The sequence below is a fragment of the Grampus griseus genome, assembly GCF_964374135.1.
Source record: "Grampus griseus genome assembly, chromosome: X".
NCBI lineage: Eukaryota > Metazoa > Chordata > Mammalia > Artiodactyla > Delphinidae > Grampus > Grampus griseus.
In genome coordinates, this window is record NC_138999.1 from 111,777,739 (window position 1) to 111,803,426 (window position 25,688).

The window sequence follows — 25,688 nt, forward strand, 5'->3', positions numbered from 1 at the left end:
AAGTCAGTTGTACAGAAGAATCATCTGTGGAGTTTGCTAAATGCAGATAACTCATAGAGTGATTCAGTAGGTCTGGAATGAGGATCCAGGAATCTGCATACTAAACATGTGCCCTAGGTAATGCTGACAAGGGTAGGTCCTAAACCACATTTTGAGAAACACTGTGATTATAAATCAAAAAATTCCAGTGATCAGTTTACACATTCTGATTCATTTTCTTGTACGGGTAAGTATTAATATGTGTACATAGGCAAGCCCTTGTCTCCTTACAAAAGTGCAAACTGTTCCACAAAGGCAAAGGAAGGAGATTTCAAGGTATAGTAGATCTGAGTAAGGATGAATACAGAGAGAAAAGTCAAGAAGACAGACGCACTAGAAACAAATCTTTTGAATAGAAATATTCCAGAATATCTATACAGGGCGGAAGCTGTATAGCCATTCAGCTTCTGGAACTCTAAGGCTCTGGGAACAGCTTTGAATCTTGAGCTAGCAGGAAAGGAGAAAAACTTTTTGGTAGTGTAGTTTCTGAAGATCTGAATATTGCACGTAAATGCTAAGTATGTACAAGATGCTAGCCTATGTGCTAAGAGATTAGTAAAGTAAGGTTTTTAACTTCAAGGAGCTCAATCTAGTGCGGGAAGAGAAACCAAAAATAAGTATAATATAGTAGCAGGTGTCATTTCAGCTGAACCTTAAATGGTGAGTTGCTCTGGAGTTATTGGAGAGGTAGAAGAATGACAATTAAAATACAGAGAACAACATGAAGAAAAGCACAAGAGCTTGAAAATTTGGAGCATACCTGGTGACCTACAAGAGGGCTAGAGTGGCTAGTGAATAGGGTTTAGAGAAGTTTGTGTAGTGGGAGATAGGGGTACAGATGCATTCTGGGTACCTGGGACAAGACCATGGATGGCACTGAATGCCTGTTTGGGAAAAAAGTATCCTTTAGAAGGTGTTTGAGGAGAGTAGTGATATGAGATCTGCATTTAGGAAGAACACTAACAGCTAGGCATAAAATGGAGTGGGGAGAGAGTAGATACTGGGAAGATGTGCTATGATTTGGCCATCTGGCTGCATGGAAGAAAAACTGCACTCTGGTTGCAGAGAGAGAGAAGCAACAGAATATGAAAGAGATTTTTTTTAAGCTGAAAATCTGAAAAAAGAGCATGAGTAGTGGCAGTGTTTAGAAGCTGTTGGGAATGCAATGATCCATCATGACTCTGGCAATAAAAAGTACCAGCAATGAGGGTCAGAAAGAAAGTAGAAATCTCAGCAGTCTGGTGAGCAGACAGCTCTACACCATCTATGTTTTCTGAAGATATGGACAATGGGGTATCTTCTATGGGTGGCACACAAGTGGGCAAACAGCTTCTTCAGCCCTTAAAGACATACAACATACTGCATAGTAATTAAGGGCTTAGGCCCTGGAGACAGGCTTCCTGGAATAGAATCTTGATTCTGCTACTTAGTAATTGTGTGATCTGTAGGCAGGTTACTTATTGATAAATTCTGTCCTGTTTATTCTACCCTTAAAATGAAAATAATATCACCTACCTCACAGGAATGCTGTGAAGGTTGATGAGTTCATACATAAAAGGTATTTGTAACATGGCCTGGCACATAGTAAGCACTCAATAAATGTTAGCTATTATTATTATGTGTATGTATGAGTGAAAGACACACACTTAATTGTGCTAAGTTCAATGTTCAATAACCCTTGAAGGTATAAGTGCTATATCTAAGGAATGGTGATCAGTATAGTTTAGCAGCCCAAGGGACATCTGCAGTACACTGTCCTGCATAGGCAGCATGCCTTAATATTACTCAAAATGAGTATCTTAAGTCCATTTTGAAAAAAGACAGATATGAGTAAGTTTTCCAGCTTGTAAATATTCTTAGTGATTCCCCTTAAGTAAGCTAGTGCAAGTTGGCTCCAGCATACCACTGGCTGGTGTAAACTAGCCCTTATACTCACATCCATAAGACCTGACTTTCACTTCCCTAAAACACACTCAAAGGTATACTGAACGGAAAAACAGCCGGAACCTAGAAATCTACTCCTTTTCTAATTTCTCTTGGCCTCAAACAGCAGGGGGAAAAATGATTATTTTGCAGATGAAAGACTTTCTTTCACCAATCAAAAAATATCAATTCCTTTAAAAACCATAATAAGCTCTTTTTCGTTTATATTTAAAGTGCTCGCTTCCAGAAAGAGGAATGGAGCGAGGGGTGTTAGCCAGAGCTTCTGACTGCACAGGAAATTTGCCACCTGAAACCAAGTTTAACATGGAGCTTCCAATCACATGCCTAGTTTTCCCTCTAACCCTGACCCATTCCCTCAAGTTCCCTCCTGCATTTTTTTAAGTGTCGAATTCCATTTAAGTTAAATAATGATAAAAGAGCTTTATATCATCCTCCTTTCCATTTTGCTAGGAGGGGAAAAATATAAGAATAGCTTTACTTTAAAATATGTTAAAATACAAAGATATCTTAAATAAGGATAAATTCTAAGTTACATGGTATCTGAGACAATATTTCTATTACCATCTTTCTAAAAGTCTCATAAACAGGTCATAACAATACTTGCCCTATGTCCGACTCATGTTCTTGATAGCATTCTCAAATATTCATTGTCAAATGCTAAAGAAGAGTTGTCTATGGTGTGAGCATCCAGTCATTTCCCCAGTAAATGGCATAGTCTCTAATAAATTCAGATCTAAGAGTGACTGCTTCAAGAATGTTTCCTGAAGAGGTTTTAAAGAACGTTTTACCAGAGAACTAGCATGAGCTACTCAAGCACCTGGGTTCATCTTTCTCCTTTAAAGGAATGAATTTAAAATTGAGAAAACATTTGAGAATTTTAAAAGATGAGAAAGTTCATCTATTTTAGATAGATAGATAGAAACAGAAAAGTGTGAAACTGAGTTAGCTGTATATTTTTTCTGTTGATCTGGATAAAATACTCAAATTTTAAAACATAGCCCTTCATATTTGGCTAGTATATTTTAAAGTATACACATAACTTTTACCAAAACCATCGTATATGTTGAGCAGAATATTAAAAATGAACTAGCTTGTTTTAGAAGGAAAATATTCCACACTAACCTTTTCAATCGGACATTTTACTTCCCAATAACTTTACAAGGCTCTACCTTCATTCATATTGATGTATAAATTAATCAAAACACTAATGTTTCTCCACATAATCTATAAACTTAATCTGGAAAGCACTCACATATTAAAATAAATGTTATGTTAAAAATAGCTCAGAAAAAATCTCTACAGTTCTATCAACACATTTTTTTTTTTTTTTTTTAGTAAATGACTGAACTTAGTCTTCTTGACTAGTAGCTTAAGTCAAATTTACCCTGGATCCATCAACTGAGAGGCACCCTGGTATAAGGGTGAGAAAAAGCACAGATTCTTGAATCAGATCAATTAACCTATGAGTTTGGGCTCTGCCTCTTGTTAGATGCGAGACCTCAGGCCAGTTACTCATTCTCTAAGTCTCAGTTTTCTTACCTCTGAAATGGAGATCATAACACCACTGATTTCACACAGGGTGGTTATGAGAAAAAATTGATCAAGTATATGTTAAACCATTGTGTAAATGTTTTACATCATATCCACTATGAGTCAATTACCAACAACTATACTGTAATTTTAAGTTGTTTTTTAATAGAGTAAAACCATGATGGAATTAAGCATGTATTTACTATTAGGTTACAAATACAAGTCAGTCATAAAAGCCACCTAGTTAGCTTTGACATTATTCATTAGGTCACCCTGGAATTGAGAGATGGCAAGGAGATAATGTCACTATTTTTTTTAACATAAACACTTTTATTAGCATAGAGAAGTTCTTTCCAGATATAGTAATTCCAGTTGCATAACATTTTCCACATTTTTCACTGCCAGAAATTTAAACCAGTAACACAGGCCCATGAGAAACCTCTACTTATTGAATAAAGCAATATTTTCCATGAAAGTATATCTATTTAGTTTTACAGTGGAGAAAACGAGATATTCTCTGGTTTTAATCCAAAGAGAAAAACCTCAACAACTTTGCATATTAAAAATGTACAGAGATGGCTCTTCTGGAGTCAAGCATGAATTAGAGTATAGAGAAAACATCCAACAAGCACAACTCTCCAACACTTAGTGAAACAAACCAACCGCTACCCAAAGAAGAAACTGAAGCTATAAATTCAAATAAATGGGCTGCAGGGAGACTACACAAACCTGCTGTTGCTTTAATTGCAGACAATTCAATTCAGCAGCTGTTGGTCCAGGCACTAAGGTTCACTGTATGCTCTTCAGCGTAACCTTGAAATATTCTCACTCACTCACTTCTCCACATCATCTGCATGCTGTCCAATTAATGAGGAGCGAAATCAACTGTCAAACCACGTATCAAAACAGAACACGATCTTTTAGCTCTTAAGCACAGGAGCACAATATTTTAAGGACAATAAAACAAGAATGGAGGTGTAAGTCCTTGACAATAAATGATATTCAAACTTATCAAAACATGTGGTTGTAGAAACTAAGCTTCTGTTCTGTTCAGCGAGAAAGTGAAACTTTTTTAAGGTTTTTTTTATTTGGAAGGATCCTTTCTATCAAACTGCTGTATAAGAAGCCTTTCAAACAACATTCACCAATACTTAATCAGTCTCCAAGTTCTTCATTATTATGGACCAATATTGTTTCTGAAAGCTTAAGAGAATACTTAAGGAACACTTCTGGTCCAACGATATTTTACAATACAGATGGTTTGGAGCTGGCATGTTTAGCCTTGCTGTTTTCAGCACTTTTTTTCTACCAGGAGAACAAACAACAACAATAATATGTAATGTTCATCAATATGAGTTAAATAATGAAATAAAAATAAATTTACCAAACAAATGTGTTCTGGAATGCTTCCTATTTGAAATTTACTTACTCTTAACTGTATATCTCAAATCTAGACAACCAATTAACAAACACAGGAGTTAATAAACTCAAGAGGAACACAACATACTAAGTGTTTTAAAAATTGCTTTTTTCCTTCCAAAGCACTGTCTTCTGTGCGAACACTCTAGGCTATATCACATACTACCAGTTGCAGACATAAGACTTGAGAAATTCAATACAAGAATACAGCAGAGAAGCATGCACAATTAAGGGATCGGGACTACCAATTTAACAGAGAACCCAGATTTTACATAGCAATCTGCCACAAACATTATAGCTAGGGGCAGGCATATTTTATGCAGCTATTTTGTTTAGCTCATTAGAACCTTATTTGTCCTTCAGTACAGTTGAACTGGAGGCAAAATAAGAGAGGAATGCACTTTGAAACAAAAGGAAAATTTCAGGTAAAATAAAACATACTATACCTGAATATTGTACTAGGAACATCGTGACACTCTTCAGGGAACTGTTTCACGTTGTATCCTACCGTGAGTTATTCTCCCCTAACCTCTTCTCTCCACAAAAAGAAAAGCCAAAGCACCCCAAACCCCCACTACACACTACCCCTAACCCACCCCCGCACTGAGGAAAAAAAAACCAAAAAACAGATACAATTCAGCTCAGCTCCGATGATGCTTCTGTTTAGCTCAGCTCCAGCCGACAACTGAGCTCTAGCAACAGAGCATAGGGAGGTGGATTCTGATGCCAGGAGCACTTCCATCCACTTCACTTACACAAAAGCAGGCAGTGGAAAATCCAGGAGCCTTGAAGACAAGGGCTGGAACTGGCTTTTATGAATTGCTATTACTGCATGTGTCACCATCCATCTCCAATGACGGACACTTACAGGCTGAATTGGGAGTGGAGGGGGTGGGGTGGAGGAGGTTGGAGAGCAGGTGGAGAAGCAATTAGCAGTATGTTCATTCGAGAATTCGTTTGGGATTTCATACATCAGTGCCTAAAGAAACAACATGCAGTTGACAAATCAGAACTTTACGATTTGCATGCCTTAGAAGAAATCTTAGCTCACAGCCTCGAACAAAATAATGCTTGCCCACTCGTATAGTGCATGGAAAGTCACCCCTTTGCTTTCTTTTTCCTCCAGCTACCCTTGTTCCTGAGAAATCAACATTCAGAATGAATATTTGCTAATTTTCCCTAAAGAATTGTATTTAAAAGTCTGGAAGCAAAGGAAGTATAAAGAAATTAAATTATATTGAACATGACATCTCTTAACAAAAAGGCAAGAAGCTAATTATTTTAAGCCAACTTTTCATCCCTAGTCCCATTCCCCAGGTGCAGCTTTCATACCTATAATCAACAGATCACACAACTTTTGTGCATATATTTAACACTGAAAAACAATCTATGTATACCTAAAAATAGTTCCATTAAAGTCAAGGTGAGAAGCTAGGTGACCTTTAAGAAGGCACTTTACCTGTAAGTGCTTTAGTTTTACTCATCTGCTAAACTGAAGCACACTTTTTTAGACTTCAAAATGAATCATGAGTAGGAACAAAAAGGAGACAGTCTCTTAGGAAGGAAACATGACACAATTGGAGGAGTACTGGGGCTGGGTATCAGGAAACCTGGGTTCAGGTTCCAGTTCTACAACTTTCTATCTGTGTTACTCTGGACAAGTCACTTAACTTCTTGGAGCATAAGTTCCCTTATTTTATAAATTGTACATAATTGCACCCATTCTGACTGCGTCATAGGATTGCTGTGAAGAGCTAATGAGATAATAGATATAAAAACACTTTGGTAAATTGTAAAGAGCGATAAAATTGTATGGGATTATTATTATTATACCCTGAGACAAATCTTGCCTAAATGACTGAAATGAGGCACCTGTATCATATAAGAAAAATAAGAAAGGACCAATATAATTTCATGAAACATTATTCAATTCTTCCAATTTTAAAATTAGAAGGAAGTACTGTTTCCTCTTAAAATTCCACAGGAGGAAAATCTTTTGAAAAGAAAAAAATTAAATCTGATATACAATACATCAAAAGTTTATTAAAGAGACAAAAGTCCTGTAACTCCTTCTTTCCTTTCCAAAAAGTCAGTCAATTTTTCTGTAAGGTCTAGTATTATGTCCCATCTGGAATGCAAGCTACTAGACAATGAGCATCTCCTTTTGTTAAATCTTTCTATTAACCTGGTACATCCTCACTGCCCAGTGTGTAGAAAAAGTTTCAGGTTGATTATCTAAATCTAAATCCACAAGGTAAAAATCCAAGGTCATGCTTTATGAGGCTCCAAGCTGCCTTGATACTATATACACAGTGGCCAGCTGGTTTCAGCTGGGACACAGTTTTAGCGCATGAAGTCCTGGGGTGGCCACACCTGGGGCACTAAATGATCCAGACAATGTTTGGGGACCTTTGGTTCAGCCAAATCCCACATGTCCTGATTTTCATCTGTATGGTGGTTTCCCAAGTATGTGTCTGTCCACGTGGGCCAAATCTGAAGCAGCCAAAAGAAAGGTGGGAGCTGTAGCAGAAATATCAGATATCAGCTCCCCTTGGCCCCCTCCAATGCCATCCGTGTCCTCAAACAAGTGCCCAGACCACTTCCTGCGAGAAGAAAGAAAACTTTTTTTCTAATTGTCCCCTTGAATGTCATTGCCAATACTGAAAATTCCAGTAAAATATGTATCCAAAATCTATATTAAATCAATGGGTAAAATGGATAATATGAATCACAAAGAGTTAGGTGAGGTAGCTAATAGCAAGTGAGCCATTAAAGGGGGAAGGGGAGGAAAGGGTGGGGAAAGGAGTAGAGGAGAAGAGAGGGGAGGGAAGGAGAGTGAAAGAATCTGAAGTGAGAGCTTCTTTTTTTTTTTCTAAGCAGAAAAATACTTGCTGGAATCATCCAAAACCTCACCTCCTAGAAAGTGCTTGCCTTTTGAGGTACTGGGAATGGCCCATTTACTACCACAGCTGCAATCCTAGCCTTCCGACTGCTTAGGTAAACAGTCAAGAGCTTGAAAAAGCACTGATAGACCTAGCACCAGAACTCACTTTCCTTCGGCATGTGGAAAGCCAGGCAGGTGGGACACAGTTCTCTAGGGGCCTCATCACTGCAACCCTCCACCACAGCCTCACCGGTGGCATGGCTGGCCACTAATAAAGGTGTCAGCCCAATTTCAGGTTCGGCAAAGGAAACTGGCCTGAGACTTCTAAAAACACACTGGTAAGAAAGGAACAAAGGCTGTATTTCAGAATCAGGCTGTTCTGCCTTTGGGCATTGCAACTGAACTCCTCCACACATTTAAGCTGAAATTCATATTCCCCAAGTGCCTCAGAAAGGCCATTCAAAGTAAAGGGAAAAGGACAGGAAAGACGATTTTTTGTTAGCTTCTTTCCTCACCGTCAAAAGATGAGGATCATATCCAGAACATGACTGACAGCATGTACCAAAAGGCAATAAAGTGGAGTGGAAAGCATCAGTTTCAAGCCAGATTAGCAAGAATGGAAATTAAAGCATCAGAGAATCCTGATAAAAGCAAACACACAAACATATACACCAAAAACCACTGCAATGTTTCCATCATTTCAATCTCCAGAATGTAAGCACTAGTGGTTCCCTAATCCACCTGAACTTCTCAGCAGCTGTCACCAAGCCTGACGGATCTTTTCAAATGAATTCCTATTGTTAACCTCCTTGGATTCTGAGTATTTTTGTCAAAAACAAAAATCCCAGTGGAAGATTTCAGATAACCATGAACTTGAACCAAACCATGGACCTAAACTGAGAGAAACAACACTAATTTTCTAAACCCCAAACAAAACAGAATTGTTAATAGTTTGAAAGCAACAACTAGTGAATCAATTTGAACTGGACCAAAGCTTCATGTTTTCTGAATCAATCAAACTTGTACCAAACCCTGAGAGTCCAATCAGTTCAAAGAACACACATCAAGACTTGGTTTCACCTGACTGACAGCCCACAATGAACCACAGAATGGCAATAAATAAGGAGTTGGGAAAACTGAATTCTCCTATTTTTTTCACTGTTTGACCTTGGTCAAGTCATTTATACTCTTTTAGACTCGGCTTGCTTACTTTGAAATGACTGGGCTGGGATTACCAATATTCCAGGTCTAATACTTTATGCCAATTGTGAAATTTAGAATAATGACAAAATAGAGGATGTCACAATTTGGCCCTAATCTTCAGAAGGAGAGAGATGTACCACCCCAATTCTCCTAAGGGTTCATGTTTCTAGCTTTTTTGAAATATGCTTCACATAAGAGTTGGGCAACTGTCTTTGCTCATTGGGCAAATGTGCCTTGGGAATAGTCAGGCTAATATTCCTTTTCAGAATGTTTCTCTTCAAAAAATGTTTCAGGAGCAGTTTGTTTTCCTCAAATGAAAGCTACAGGTGAGTGGTCTGGTCCCAAAAAGGAAGAAGGAAGAAAGTGATCTAAATTATGCTGAGCACCTATTGCATGCCAAACATAGCATGATACTTTATATTATTTTTTAAATTAGTCCTCACAACACAGCTATAGGGTAGGTATTATCATCCTAATTTTATAGGCAAGGAAACTGAGGCTTACTGATGTTAAGTGACATGCTTGCAGTCACCCTACTGGTAAGTGATAGATCTGGGATGTGAACTCAAGCAATTTGAATCCATTACTATACCAACATTCTAATGATTAAAGTCTGAATGACTGAATTCCTTCTTAATTCAGTGATTCAATTGCACTCGCTTAGTGAATAATCATCTGCTGAGTTAATACAGTGAAAGTAAATCTCCTTGCATTTATGCTAGATAGACGACTTTCTAAAAAATTTCATCCAACAATGTGGTTAAGACCACTGGGCTCTGGAGTCAGACAGACCTGAGTTTCTTGAATTCTGGCTTATGGACAAGGTACTTAACCATGCTGAGTCTCAAGTTTTCTTACCTGGCAAATGGAGAAAGAAGTAGTACTTACTCATTGGGTTGTTGGAAAGTGTTAATGATGTGATAGCAACTAGCACAGTGCTTGGCACAAAATAATTATTCAATAAATGCATGTTAGAGCTATACTTGTATTCATAAGCAACAGAGCAAGAAAGAAAAGGTTATAAAGAGAAAGGAAACTAGGATTCATTTAACTCAAGTGCTCTTTGGCCTGTAGCACAGATTTAGTTTGAAAGAGGTTTTCAGTGGCCCATCCATACCCTCTAAAACTAAGCTGCATCTTGCAGTAGATTAGCATATTCATGAAGCAACATGATTATACTAATTGGTGGTGCCTAAGTAGTAGCAAGGAGACTTGTCATGTGCTCTGCTGAGCAGCAATTGTCCCTAGTTTCCTGGAATCTATCCTTCTAAAGAGAGGGTTGGAAAGTGGCAGATAGAAGTACTGCTGGAAGTACCAGGTGGTCTAAGGCCCCCATCTTTCCCCCATTCTTCAAGTTCCAGCTTCTATTTCATTCACTCATGGCCCTCTTCGCATATGCTCCTCTCCTCCCTCAGTTTATTCTAGTTTTATTGTGATTCTCCCCCTGGCTCTAGCTCTGTCTCTGCTCATCAGCATCAAATGGTATTTATGGAATGTGTGTCTGGCAATGCACTAGGTGAAGTGGAGGGACATCCAAAAGTTAATCAAAGAGACATGTCCCATGGCCAAACAGATCTAAGATCCACAGGTAGACCAGAGTTTTGGCAACACAGTAAATGCAAGTATAATTGGATTATTTGGTTGATTTCAGAGCACAAAATAGTTTGTTCATCTAGTTAATGATACACATACTGAAGAATTTAGAAAGAATTATACAGTTGTCGGCAACTTGATTTGAAATGCAGAAAAAGATGGATAGATGGATGGATAGGTGATAAAGCAAATAAAGTGTTAACTATAGACTCTAAATGATGGGTATATGGGTGTTCACTGTACAATTCTTTCAACTTTTCTGTATATTTAATTTTTTTCATCATAAAAGGTCGAGGGAAAAAGGAGAGGGGTAGGTAAGGGGTACAGCTTTTTCAACTTCAAATGTTTCAGAACAAAATAACCATATTTATATGGAGAAGCATAAATCAAATAGGGCAAAATGTTAAAAAGTGGTGAATCTGAGTGAATGGTATATGAGAGTCCTTATATGATTCTTTTAACTTTTCTATATTTACAATTATTTCAAAATAAAAATTTAAAAGTTAGTTTATTGAAAACTGACCCCTTGCACCTAGTGTCTCAGTTGCCATTTTTAGTAGAGAGGATATTAGGTCCATAGTAGTAGAGAAATTGGAACGAATGGGGTGGGGGACAATAATCAACCCGTACATATACTTGGGTGCCTACTGTATGCAAGACACTGTGCTAGGCACTGTGGCAGATTCAAAGAGGTTAAAAACACAGTCACTGCCCTGAGAGGGCTCACAGTGTAGATGAGGGAATGCCAAAGCAGTGTCTGAAAGGGTAACTGGCTGGCCAGATAAGTTCTGTAAGACAGAAGTATGAAGATTGGAAAGGTAGGCTGGAGCCAGACTGCAGAAAGTATTGAATGCCAGGCTAAAGAGTTTGGACTGCATCCTATGGCTAATGGGAAGCCATTTATAGTATCTGAGTCGGAGAAAGAATATGCTCCAAAACCGATTGGCTACATAGAACAATTTGGGCACAGTTACCTTCAACATACATTTTTTATATTCATGTACTTCTGGCCCTTGTATCTATTTCCCTTGTCTGGATGTGGCCATTAGGGGGTTCCAACATTCTGGATGCTGACCATTTTTTAAACAGCCATCTCTTCAGCCTCTGTCCCTTTCCCTCCCTCAGTCCCCAAGGGAGCTGACCATCACTCACCTCAGCCCCACTGACTCCGTAGGCAATAAATAAGCCTCATACAGTTTTTCAAACTAGCAGCTATGCTTTGAAACTCTGATTTCCTTCATGATAATCAAACCCCAATTACTACTGGGATCACTGATTTGAGTTGGAAAAAATGAATATTCAGCTAACCAACATGTGAAGGAGTGCAGGAAGCTATGTCCTGTGTGTAGAAGGAAACAATTATTCAAAGTGATCTTTGTATGTTGAACAAAAACTTAGTGGAGATGGCATTCCTGAATAGCGGCAAGTGATTAGGGAAGGCCTCTCAGACTGCCAAATCAAAAGGTGGACTTTCTCTGTCTCCAGTTTTTTCCCCATAAAGCCCATCCTCCAATCCAATCATGTTACTCCCGGTTTAAACCCTGTGCTGGCTCATCCCCCGCCTATAGGATAAAGGCCAAGCTCTTTAACAAGCAGACTTCCTTCCACAAGATACCTTTCCAGATCCTTATCCTGTCCCCTCTTCTATACTCCCAGTGGTTCATACACAGTATCTCACCTTTTTCTGAACTATCCATTTTTATATGTAACTGTTTCGCATGTGTTCGTGTTCCCTCTTTCTGGAATTCTTTCCCACACCTCTTTGTCCACCGAGATTCCAGGCAATGCCCACTCATCCTTTGTGATTCAGCAGAGTTAGACTCTGGTCTGTAAGGAGCCCACCCCTAGCAATAATTTCCTCCATCATGTTCCCAGGGCACCTTATAACATAGCTCTTTCTCTGAGCACCTTTGCCATTGTAATATAATTATTGGTTTGGGTGTCTATCTTCCCAACTTGACTGTGAGCTCCTTAAGAGCAGGCAGGGACTACTTCTAATTCATCACTGTATTCCTAGCACTTGGCATAAGGTCTGGTCCTGTATATGTGCTTAAATGTGTATTGAATAAATGAGCTTGAATATCAAGTGCTCCTTGAATTCAAACTGAGCATCTCTTGAAAGGTGAAAATTAGAATATTATGTGACCAAAGTAATCCTAATGAAGTGTGTCCGAGGACTTGATTGAAGAAGAAATGGTAGGAGGACATATTACGGGGCCTTACTGTGGGACAGTTTCTGCCCCAGGAAGCTCTTACTGGCAGTTGTTGCTGGCTAAAAAGAAGCGCAGCTGGAGTGGATGAGAAGGGCCCTTACTGCGGATTTCCCCCAAGTTATAATTCACCTTTCACCACTGAAGCAATGTTGTTTATGTAACATTCTCTACAAGGTGTTTCAACTCTTCTGAATTACAGCCAGACTTGTATTTGTATTCTGCCTGCAGATATATTTGGACAAGCCTTGTTAATGAGTAGTCATGGAAAGCTCTCCAGTTCCTATTCTCACCTATCATTATTGTGCTTAAGGGACCATTGAAAAGCTGAGAGCCAAAAAAGGGGGCAGGGAGGAGCTAATAAAAACCATCTTTTATTTTTCTCCTAGATTGCCAATATCTTTCACAGCACCTCTCATCCTACACTGTTTTATAACTATGTATCAGTAAAGGCAAAAAAGAACAATGAAGACTTTAGCAAAACTTTACACTTTGCAGGCAAGAAAAAGAGGAAGCAACACTTAGGCCTGGCATATAAATCTTTAGACATATGATCAGTCGTCACTTCTAGAAAGTAAACATTTCAGCTGTTTTAAACAAATAGCAAAAGCAATTAGCCCTCTCTGTAGACTAAACTGAGGTGTATGTTGAATTCTTTTTTAAATCGGAGTCTGTTTTGATCTTCAAAAATGTCGAACTGGTAAACACTTTGCTTTTTTTGTACATATAAATCTAAAAGCCAAGCCTAGCTTGAGGAAGATTTAAGAGACATAAAATTTGTCTGGGGTGTCTGCCAAATCTCCGCAGCAGAGACAGAAACCCTGGAAAAGCTGACATAGTCATTAACTCTCACAACATCACCAGCAGGTTTGTGCAGGGCTGGATGTACAGAAAGTCACTGTTCCTTCCCTCAAACTGTTTGTAAACAGAGAAGTAGATTATTTGCTTATCAGGTATCTGGTAGCTCATTTTTGCCTATGTATCCTACTGGCAGGTATCCCAATTTTCAGTGGAGTAAATTTTCATTTATATGATGGACCTGCTTGTTGAAATCTTCTTTCTTTCATTTGCTCTTTCACACTCATTCTTGTATGTACACTAGATATCTCTGTCTGTCTGTCTGTCTGTCTGGAACGCATAAAAAGGGGGTATTTATAAGTATCTAGTGCAGTGCCTAGCAGAGTGCTTTGCACATAGTAAGCCCACAATAATTCATCAGATGAACTGAAACTCTACCTGTAATTTCTATGTTCAACTTATTTGATCATGGAACAGAACTATGCATTCTTTTTCCTGGAGTATTTAACAGTGAGAATTCCTTACAAGGTGATATAATTTTATTCTGACAATTCATGCTTAGGACTTCTATCCTTTGAAGAGCATCCATTTTTGCACAATGGGTATTATCTGTAAGGAAAATGAAGGAAAGACCACACAGCAGGATCTTGAATGACAATATGAACATCGATACGTTTTTGTAGAGAAAATCAGATATCTCATATTCACCTGATTGTACGTCATCATGGTAATCCACTACATATGTCTAAGATCACTTAACAATGCAAGAATACAGTGCATGCATAGGCTGCATTCTGTAAATAGGATTAACAGTTGAATTCAACCAAGGTCTTCCCTGGGGACAGATTGCTGGAAAATACATCTACGTGACATTTAAAAAAATAAATTAACCAATGACACTGGCTCCCATGAGACACATTGTTTCTTGTACATTCAATTCTATCACAGTTTTCCGTAGGTCTCTGCTGACATCCCTATCCCCAAAGACACAGAATTTCAAAACAGAAAGAAAAACAGAGAAATTGGAGCTTTTCTGTCTCTCCTGCATGAAGTGTTATATACACAAAGGAAAGATGTCTGTATATTAACACAATGTGAACTGTGACGTGGTGAGGTCATGTCGGTCTGGACTGTTTTTGTTATGCTGTGGTCACATATAACTTGCCCAAGGGAATGAACAAAGTCTGTATGCACACCGACAAAGACTGGCAGGGGGCCTCAGGAAAATGAAAGCTGTGTTATAGCAGGGGGGTTTGATTTTTTTCTTTAAAAAAATGTTATTATGATTACTTTTCTTCCCATTTTTATTTAATTAATTTTCCTCATCTGTAAAATAGGGATAACTATTGTATGTATTTAACATTTTTACTCTGAGGATGAAATGAAACCCTGGTGGATTGCCTGGCACACAACAGTTAACCCATACAATCCACACCGATATTTGGTTAGCATTAGCTAAACACCTATTATGTGCCAGGCACTGGCCTAAGACTCCAAGAAAAAAGTAAATTGTGGGAGGAAAAGTGACAATGGAAAGAAAAGCAGAGAGCTGATTTTCAAAGGTTTTATAAAGCAGTCTAAGAAATTTGGATTTTATCTTGAGGACAATAGGCTGCCTTTGAACTATTTTATGTAGAGCTGGATAGCTTTAGACTTGTGATTTAGAAACATCATTCATTCTGTCAGCATTGGTGGAGAAAGGATTGGAAGGGAGGCAGGCTGGAGGCAGTAGTAATCCCGGGTACAAGTCATATGTGTGTTGCAGGGTAGAAGGGGGCAGTGTGTCCCAAACTAAGGCGATGGCAATAGGGGTGGACATGGGGAAAGCATTTTTAAATAACTTTTTGAAAATGTACAAAAATGTCATTATAGAGGATTAGCAAAAAATATGGAAAAGACTAGATAAAAAGAGAACTCGTATGTAATCCTTCTATTTATAGGAAAACTCTATTAACATTTTTTGTGTGTGTTTACCATTATGGGACTTTTCCTATGTATGTGCACACAGATGAGGGGGGCTGTGCATGTGTGATATGTGTGTATGTGTGTATGCAGACTGAGATCTGTCAGCTTTATAACCTGAATTTTCTCTTAATATATCACAAACAACTTTCCACATCATTAAATATTCTTTGGTAATATCAATTTATATGGTTACTTAGTAATCCATACATGTACCATAAATGATTTAATTCAAACCTCTAGTATTAGACATTTATCAATAAAATGTTATTTTTTCCTTTTTCTTTCCTTTTTTCTTTTTTCTTTTGCTATTATAAACAGATTCTGGGCTAGACATCCTGGGAGCTAAATGTTTAGAAACTTCACATTTATTTTCTCAGCATAGAGCCCTAGAAGTTGAAGTGGAAGGTTGAAAGCTATGTTCGATTTTAAGATTTTTGATACATATTGACAAATTCTTTCCAGAAGGGTTGTATCAGATTACAGTCCCACTAGCAGTGTCTATAAATAGGAAGAGACCCATTTCAGAGTGATTTCAAGGATGGTGTCAACTGGATTTGGTGCGTGGAGAGGAGCAATGGATCCTTGGCAGAATATAGGGGCAGAAGCAATGTGAACTCTGTCAAGAGGAGCAAAGCAATGGGCAGGCCTAAGGAACAGGAGGCTGGGTGGATAAATGGTGAGGAAAAAAAAAGAAAGGCAACCACAGGAGAGTGGGAGAAAATGAAAAAGAAAGAAAACTCTAGTGAAGTTATACACCCAGGTCACTTTAATTTACTGCTTTATTCTGCAAAAGTAGCAAATGTAGCAAACAGCTAATCTTTTTTTAGTGTTTGGCACTCTGCGGTACCAAGGTCCAGAGTTACATTCATGTGAATATGTTGATCCATTCTTTTCATCCAGTCACCATTTATTAGGTGTCTACCATGTACCAAGTACTATTCTGGATGCTTTGGGTATGGAGATGAGACCAGGTCCCTGCTCTCAAGGAGCTCACAGTCTAGGGGACAGGCAGACACATCCACAGACCAACACACTATGGTTGGTCTAGCCTGTGGTACCGGCTAGAACAGAGGAAGTACAGGGTCCTGTGGGAGCCAGGAGCCTACTATTGCTTCCTGTGTGCATATGCATGTGTGTGTGTGGTAGAAGGAGGGGGAGGTGTAGCAAAGGCTTCACAGAGGTGTTGATATTTGAGCTGAGTCTTGAAGGAGTTTCTCAGATGGCTAAGGATCACAGATCATACTCATACTCCTTGTATATCTGTGCCACTGCTCTCAAGGACACTCAGTAAGGCAGTGAGGATGCTCGTGTGTAATCTAAACCCATTCGTGACAACAGCCTCCACTGTTACCTTAATGGATATATGTACATAGCCTGATTTAGGCAATAATATGCTCATTTTAGCATATAAAGGATAACAGGCACGTGGCATATAGGCTTTTAAAATAGTTCAGATGACACTAATAAAATAATAATAATATTCAAGTCTACCAAGTCCAAAGACACAGACATAGAGAATGGACTTGAGGACACGGGGAGAGGGAAGGGTAAGCTGGGACGAAGTGAGAGAGTGGCATGGACATATATACACTACCAAATGTAAAATAGATAGCTAGTGGGAAGCAGCCCCATAGCACAGGGAGATCAGCTCGGTACTTTGTGTCCACCTAAAGGGGTGGGATAGGGAGGGTGGGAGGGAGACGCAAGAGAGAGGAGATACGGGGATATATGTATACATATAGCTGATTCACTTTGTTATAAAGCAGAAACTAACACACCATTGTAAAGCAATTATACTCCAATAAAGATGTTAAAAAAAAAGTCTACCAAGTCCTACAAATTCTACCCCCTAAATGTCTCTCGACTCTGTTCCCTCCTCTCATATGTTGCTCCCTCAGGTCCTCACCAACTCTCTCTGGAGCAGAGTACCAGCCTCCTAACTGGTATCATCCCCTTCCACTGCATCCTAAAGTGAAAATCTGATCATGGCGCTCCTCATCTAAAACATTTTAATGTTTTTTTTGTTGCCAACAACCAGTATTTTCCAAATTTCAGTCATTTGAGTATTACTTGCTGATTTTCCCATATTCACACACCATGTGTACTATTATTTACTTAATATTCCTATTTAAATCAACTTAAAACTGGTTACTTTGTATGTTCAGTAAACCTTTTCCTAAGTAACCTTAGATTTGATGATGTAATTCAGTTTAATTTTTATAAGCTACATTAGAATATATAATTTATAAAATTTTAAATGTTTGTGGGAATAAAGCATAACTACTATGGTAGATGCCCTATACATTTTGAGAAACACTGGCCTATGTGAGCACATCCAAACTTATCATCATTGTGTTCAAAGTTCTTCACAAATCAGCCCTGACCTCTTCTACAATTATGCCTTCATTTCCCCAAACAATCTGCACCCCAACCATGCTGAATTCCTCAACATTGAATGGACACGCCTTGCTCTTGTAAAAATCCCATGTCTTTCACAGTCTGCTCCCTCTATCTTAAATAGAGGGAGCAGACTATCTCCCCTCTACTCTTCTCTGCCTGGCAAACTCATTATCCTTCAAGACCTATCTGTCATGTCACCTCCTTACAGAAGCCTTCTTCCTGACTCTCCCTTACATTTAGTCACTCCTTCCTTCATCCTCCCATAGCATTTTGAACCTGTCTCTGTTATACTACATACTACATTATCTCAGCCTGATGGGCATCTATCTCCCCAACTAGACCTAGAGAAAGCTCACACCTCGTGCTCTGTTGCATCCCCAACACTTCACGTGGGGCAAAGGTCATGAAGGAGACCAAGTGCCCCAGAAGGTCACTTAAAGTCTAAGATAAAATAAAACCTAAAGTACTGTCAAGGTCCAAATAGCTTAGAGGCATGACATGTTTTTATAAAGAGAATCATCTAATTCAAAGATAGTAATACTGACTACAGTTTTGGCAGACACAATTTGCTACGGCTGCAGTAACAGTTAAGCTAATTTGCTTTTGGCAGCTACTTTACAGCAGACACATACTGACATAGAAACTAAAAGCGAATCATTTGTGTTTTTGCCAAGATGGTCAAATATATCTCACAATAATCTCTCCTTACCACAAATAGAAAGTTAAGAACAAAAGTGAACAGCAGGACCAGCAAACCATGGTGGACAGAGCATGGGCTCTGGAGTCAGAAATCTGCACACCCAAATCCCACCTCAACTCTCCTTACAATCTATGTGACTTTAGGTAGGTTGTTTAACTTCTTGACGTTTTAGTTCCCTCTTCTAGAAAAATGGGAAGACTAGTACCTGCTTCATAAGACTCTTAAGATAATGTGACAAAGTGCTTATAATAGCGCCAAAACATTTATGGGCTCAATAAATAGCAATCATTATTGTTGCCCAATGAAATGACTACAATTCAGGTAATAGGATGCACAAGGACAGCAAATGCATTTCTTAAGAAAATCAATTTATATCACTAGGCTTTAAAAGTAACAACTATAGAGTGTAGCTAAGAACAGCCACAAACAAAACAGTCTATAAGACAAAGCCCTTCTTGGGTTTAAATTAAACTCACACCTGGAACATACCACCACACTTCTTTGTGTTCTCCAAGAATTGATCTCAAATCAGGTTCCCCTAGGATGAGAAAACAAAAATCACCCAATCTTAATTTGTTGTTCTTAATTTTATGATACAGAATAAAATCCAAACTATGAGGATGCTTTAAAGTGTCCTATTACTATGATCCCAAGCTTTTCAACACTATTTCTTCCCCAATCTATCCCTGCTGACACGTTTTACTCCAGTCAGGGAAGCCCACCTGTTATACAAGTGCTCCCTCTTCTATCTACCCTTCTCCAATTCCAACCCCAGTATGAAGAAGCAGTTTCTCCCTCCTCTTTGCCCATTTCAAGTCTACTTTACTCTTTCGAAACCCAAATTAAAATTCATCTCCTTCCCAAAGCCGACCAGGATTGATCTGGAAGGTAGATGAGAGTTTCAAGCCTTCAGCACTTCCAGGGTTAGGCTTGACTTTCCATAGATCAACCCCCCCAACCTCATCGGTATCCCCGTCCACTAACTCCTAAGCACTTTTCGCACGCGTTTGTAATAATAAAATAATACAGTCTCGTTTTGCGCAGTCTACTTTATTCCGTAGTTGGTGTGCCCCTTAAATATTTGTCAACATCAATCTTGCTGGTTTTTACAATAGGTCTAACTCGGTTTTACAATAGGTCTAACTTGCCTTTTATTTTCATCAGAACACTGCAGTGAACCTTAAACACGTATTTCTCAAAAACGAGATTCCTTCCCTCTTCTGCTCCCCACCTCTTCTGGAAATTGAGGGGAAACCCTTTTTGCTCCAAAGACCTGGTCAGGGAAGGGGCAAGCGGTTGGAGGGGCCAATAAAGAGATGGCGACGATCCGGATCTCACCATCAAAGGGGCGGAAAATGAAAAGTTGACAGAAAGTCACGCCCGGGGCGTGGCAAGGAATTCCCATGGCCCCAGAGGAAAAGGGGTGTGTGTGCATTGGGAGGGGTGTGTGCCCAAACCTGAAGTGCAAATTGAAAGAAGAGAGGAAAAAGAGATCGCCCAACTCCTGCAAGCAGCAAGGAGAGTCCAGACGCCGCCCAGGGAAGACCCTGGTGGAGAACCCTAACTTCAGATGTCTGAGGAGGCACAAGGCCGGGGTGGGGGATACGGGATGCCGTTGTGGAGGAAAAAGACAGCGGGCAGATTTGAGGGAAAAGAGAAAAAAGGCCACGCTCCCGAGTCTCCAGGGAAACGGGCGCGGTGAGCTCAGAAGCCCACCCCGACTCGCGGGCCCGACACCCCCCCCCCCCCGCGGAGGCGGAGCTGGGCGGAGTCAGGGCTGAGGCCCGCGGCTCTGGAAGCACCCTCCTCCCTAGGCCCCCTCAGTCCCACAGTCCCCAGCCTCAGCCGCTCAGGCTTTCTGTCTCTCTGACCTCCAGCTCCCCGGCTACCGAAGCTCAACTCCTTATAGAACCGCGGAAAATCGGGCCGGGGCGGCAGCTTCCGGGTGGGCGATACCCTCGCGGCGCCCCATGCCGGGCGACAGTCTTCGGAACTCCCCTCCTGGCGCTGCTGGCTTAGGCCCGGCGCCCAGGCCCAGGCCAGACTCTCACCCACCCCCACGGCCGCAGCTGCGTCTCCTATTGGCTACTGGTCACCAAGGAAGCCGGAGGCCCGAGCCCTTACCCTCATGGGAAATGTAGTTTGAAGTCTCTGGAGGTTGTTCTTCCTGGTGGGGGGAGGGAGGAGGGTGGAATCCAATATTGACATTGGCGGAGAGACTCAAGTGAAGACAGGGGATTGGGGGAGATGGAGTCAAGACACTTCTTTTTATATACCCACAATTCCTTCCCCGCCAGCCCCCTCCCGCATTTCCTATTGTCCCCAGTTTCGGCTCGAGGAGGGTATTCTGGATGTTGTAGTTTGGAGTGTGCTGTCTTAGAGAATCTCCCTTCTTGGGGTATGGGGTTGTGCTTGTGGGGACAGATGAAGGTTGTAGATTGATTTTACTGTTGGTTAAGCTACTTGCATTTGGGGGGCAAACACTTTATTTTTATTTATTTATTTATTTTTTTGCGGTACGCGGGCCTCTCACTGTTGTGGCCTCTCCCGTCGCGGAGCACAGGCTCCGGACGCGCAGGCTCAGCGGCCATGGCTCACGGGCCCAGCCGCTCCGTGACATGTGGGATCTTCCCGGACCGGGGCACGAACCCGTGTCCCCTGCATCGGCAGGCGGACTCTCAACCACTGCGCCACCAGGGAAGCCCTGGGGTGCAAACACTTTATATCGTGATTTGAAATTCTCATTGAGTTTTGATTCAGTGGCTTTTAAAAAGTGTTATTTATGCTCTGATAAGCTTAGAATTTTGACTGGACCTTTAAAGTTGTCAGAGTGTGTTCTGTGTGAACCATGTGCATTAGAATCACTCTAAAGTTTCTGGAAAATGTATACTTTGTTTTTAATTGGGAATCATATTTTTTATTTTGAAATGGTGTCACAGTAGGCATAGAAATGTGATTGAAGCCAGCCAGAAGAAACCTGTTTAACCTATAATGAAGCCATGCTATGAAGAACAGTGGCCACGATCATTGGTGTAATATAGCAGCTTAGAACAGATATACAACTTGAATAATAAGAAATAACTGTATATTTCTTTAAGAAACTATCTTTTTAGTAAAACGTATGTTTAAAGATGTGGATAAAGGAATATGTGGGACACCAAAACACTTTGAAGTGATTAAAAAGTTGAAGAAAATGGTTGTTTATTAGGACTAATTTCACTCCTGACTGTTGACTTTTCTTTTCTTTATTAGAGATGAATCCTTATAGCTGAATGGATCGTTACAATTGGGTTACTACAATTTTACTCTTAAGGACAACTTTTTGACCTCCAAGTGGAATGAAGGGAAAGAAAGAGGAATTGCATTTTGCCAAGGTAATTGCCTAAAATTTTAACAAGTGACATGAAGGAAGAAGATGATTTAATAGTTTCAATAATTTATTCAGCCAATTGCTTTGTGCAAGGCCCTGGACTAGTCACAATTGATACAGAATTGGAAAATAGTCCTTCCTCTGAAGCAGCTCATAATCTAAGAAGGGAGATAGACTATACAATGTGCAAAGTGTACTAAAAAGTTCTATACAGGGTTCTGTAGGACCACAGAAGAGGAAGAACTCATTCCACTTCTGGAGAAAGAAATGCTTGAATGATGAGCCTTGGTGAACCAGTAAGATATTTGTCATCTTTGGGGCAGGGAGGTTAATCCTATTCCATACAGAGAAATAAGGATGTGAGAGAGTGCAGGAAACAAACAAACAAAAAAACTTCCATACTGCAGGAACTAGATGGGGCAGGAATAGGGGCCCATTCCAATGAGTTCAAAATATAACCTGAAAGCAGTAAAGAACCATCAAAGGATTTTAAGCAAGGAAATGATATGATCAGTTGGATTTGATGACAATTTGGGTATGAAAAGGGAGGGAAAGGAAGGCGTCCATTGTGACTCCCAAGTTCTGATGTGGAAGAGTGAATGGTAGTACCATTCATTGAGATAGGGAACCCAGAAAGAGTAGCAAGTTTTGTGAGGGATAGGAGGGATTCAGTTTGGGACATTTAAAAATTTGAGGAATCTGTGTAACGTTTGTGTGGAGATGCCTCGTAGGCTGTAAGGAAATGTAGGTCTGAAGCACAGGAGAGAGGTCTGGGTTAGAACTAAACATTTGGGAGACATCAATAATAAATAGTAATTAAATAAGTAAATATGAACTAAATTTCATGTAGAGAGTGTTTAGAATAGTAAATTTTAGAAGGACAAAGATTCAGTATGGAACCCTAGAAAATAACCGTATTCAAGTAGTAGGTAGACGAAAACATGCCTTCAAAGGAAGCTTAGAAGGAATGGTCTGATAGATGAAGCAACAGAAAACAAAGTAGAATCACTGGAATATTGTGCAGAGAGGTCAAATAAGAGGACAGAAGAATAACAAGGAACTACTCATTCATCCATTCAACAAATATTTGTTGAGTACTTACAACATTCCAGGCACAATTTTAGATGTTGGGAATAGAGGAGTGGGGAAAAAAAAAACCAAAGCCCAGACCATATCTCTTTCCTTTGGAGCTTATATTCTAATGGGGGAAACTATCAATAAATAATTAATAATTAAAATACATAGCAGTGGAATTCCCTGGCAGTCCAGTAGTTAGGACTCTGCACTTCTGTGCTTTTGCTGCTGGGACCCCAGGTTTGATCCCTGGTTGGGGAACTAAGATCCCACAAGCTGTGCAGTGTGGCCAAAAGAAAAAAAAAGAAAGAAAATACATAGCAGTGACACTTAATATTTCTACAAGGCTTATTGGAATGTGTGTGTATGTGTATTTACACATACAAAGGTGAGACGCTTGATGTATTGTTGTTAGAAAGTATGCTTGAAAATACATCCAGGAAAAAATGCTTGAGTATAAGACGAATTTGTGAAATAGAGACCCAGGGTAAATCAGTCTGGCTGTATTTATAGATCAATTGGTAGGCCAAGGTTAAAGCTGAAGAGCCAGTGTACAGCTGAAGTCATGGGCAGAGTTCAGGTTTATAATGTGGAAAGTGTTTGGCTTCAGTCTTCGACTTAGATAAAGGCTTAGTCGATCTGTTGCTATCTTTACAAGTCAGTGTGGATCCATGGTTAGAGGACCATGGAACCAAGTTTAGGGCCAGCCTGTTATTAGTGTTAGGCCCCAGTGTTATAGCCATGGTTCTCTCTGTGACAAAGATCAGAGCATATTTCTGACCAGCGTGAAAGCTCATTCTGAGGCTGCCTTTAGTCCAGTGTAGCCTGAGTTATACTCATTGTGAAGTCAGTGTACAAGATTTGGGTTCAAATTTTAGCCAGTATTAGGATTTAGTTTATATAAGAGAGGATGTGTTATAAGATCAGTGTTGGGGCTCAGTCTGTGGACCACCCTTAGACAGATCACATCCAGGGTTAGGGCTCAGCTTAAGGTTTGACTTTAGTTTTTGGTCCGTGTTGGAATCACTTTCATTTCTAGGTTTGGGAATCAGTAAAGGCCAGTATCATAGCTCAGTCGGGGCTTACAGTTCATGCTGATTGTGTTGCCTGGGGAAAGGCTAAATAAGAATTTGAACAGGATTTATGTTCAGTCTTTCATCAGGTAAAGTTTCAATTATTGTTCATGGTTAGAGTTTATTTTTGGTCCAGTGTTAAGCCTCAGGCTGTGGCCATTGTTAATGCACAGTAAGTGTCTAAGTTTAATATTCAGTTTGTTGCCATGTTAGGATATTACCTATCATGTGCCCTAGTTTTGTCTCAGACCAAAGTTAGCATTTCATCTATGGACAATGTTAGAGTATAGTTTGTGGCCAGGATTTTAACGATGAATATGAACAGAATTTGGGATGCATATTTGCCCAAAGTACTTCCAAGCTGTGGTTTCTGACTTTAGCCAGTGTCAGGGTTCTGTCTTTGCCCATATTGGAATGGTCTGTGGAGCTAAGTCACAGTGGCCAGTGTTGTACCTCATTCTGCAGCCAGAGCCTGGTTCAGTCAGCGACCTGTATTAACATTTCATCTTGGCCTGTGTCAGAGTTGATTCTGCTGGTAGCTGTCCTATTTTGACTTTGTGTAGAGTTTCTGTTCAGTGAGTGCTGGTGTTGGTGCTATCTGATTAAGCTTTTGATTTTCTATTAACATTCTGGCTTATATAATTCCAGTATTGTTCCATACACAATACACTTATTTTTGTTTATTTAGACACTTGAAAGAAGCTTATCATTATTAGTAGCTGGATTGTGTGTTAGGAGATTAATTTGTCAAACATTCTTAGATAAGTTCTTTAATAATGATATTAATTTTATTGAGCTCCTGCTGTGGCAAGTTCTGTTGATTGGTTAACCCAAAACCTTTAAAGTACCCCTTTTCCTTACCTTCCTCAAAATATAGACTCTAAAAGCTAATACACACACACAAAAAAAACTAACACTACTTTTCTCAGGTGCTTTTTCATCAATGAGGCACAAAAAGAAATATGCTTTGACTTATGGAAAAATTTATTTTCCTGATTAAAGGGACAAAAATCATGGCCAATCTTCCTTCTATTTCTTTTGAAAAAGCTTTATTTATGCATAATTGATATACAAAAAAATTCCACATATTTAATATATACATTTTGGTGAGTTTGGACATATGCATATACCCATGACACTATCACCATAATCAAGGCACTGAACATATACATCACCTCCAAAAATTTCCTTCTGTTCTTTTGTGGATTTTCTGTGTGTGTGTGTGTGTGTGTGTGTGTGTGTGTGTGTGTGGTAAGAACATTTAACATGAAATCTATCCTCTTAACATATTTTAAAGTGCACAATACTGTATTTTTAACGATAGGCACTATGTTGTAAGTCTAGAACTTATTCATCTTGTAAAACTAAAACTTTATACTCACTGAGCAATAACTCCCCATTTCCTCCTCTTCCCAGCCCCTGGCAACCACCATTCTTTTCTCTGCTTGTATGAGTTTGACTATTTTAGTTACCTCGTATAAGTGGA

The 25,688-nt window shown here is 39.6% G+C and overlaps 2 protein-coding genes across 5 annotated transcripts in view; one reads left to right on the forward strand and one right to left on the reverse strand.

Moving 5' to 3' along the window:
* The window catches only part of ENOX2 (ecto-NOX disulfide-thiol exchanger 2), a 283,434-nt gene extending 262,715 nt beyond the window's left edge, over nt 1-20,719 (reverse strand). The window contains exons 1-2 of one of the 3 annotated variants that reach the window (XM_082681777.1): nt 20,557-20,719; nt 19,164-19,223 (exon numbers count right to left, since the gene is read on the reverse strand). Coding sequence is in view for 1 of the 3 variants with exons in the window: in XM_082681774.1 (XP_082537900.1) it covers nt 5,379-5,400 (22 nt within the window). In the remaining 2 variants the exon portion in view is untranslated. Of the gene's footprint in view, nt 1-4,242; nt 4,359-5,378; nt 5,496-19,163; nt 19,224-20,556 lie in introns of those variants that run through there. The other 2 variants (XM_082681774.1, XM_082681776.1) reach the window with 2 other exon arrangements.
* Nucleotides 20,268-25,688, forward strand: part of ARHGAP36 (Rho GTPase activating protein 36) — a gene marked incomplete at its 5' end in the record, with an annotated part of 154,607 nt that continues 149,186 nt past the window's right edge. Inside the window, 2 exons of one of the 2 annotated variants that reach the window (XM_082681780.1) lie at nt 20,268-20,383; nt 21,938-22,059. Of the gene's footprint in view, nt 20,384-21,019; nt 21,084-21,937; nt 22,060-25,688 lie in introns of those variants that run through there. The other variant, XM_082681779.1, reaches the window with a different exon arrangement.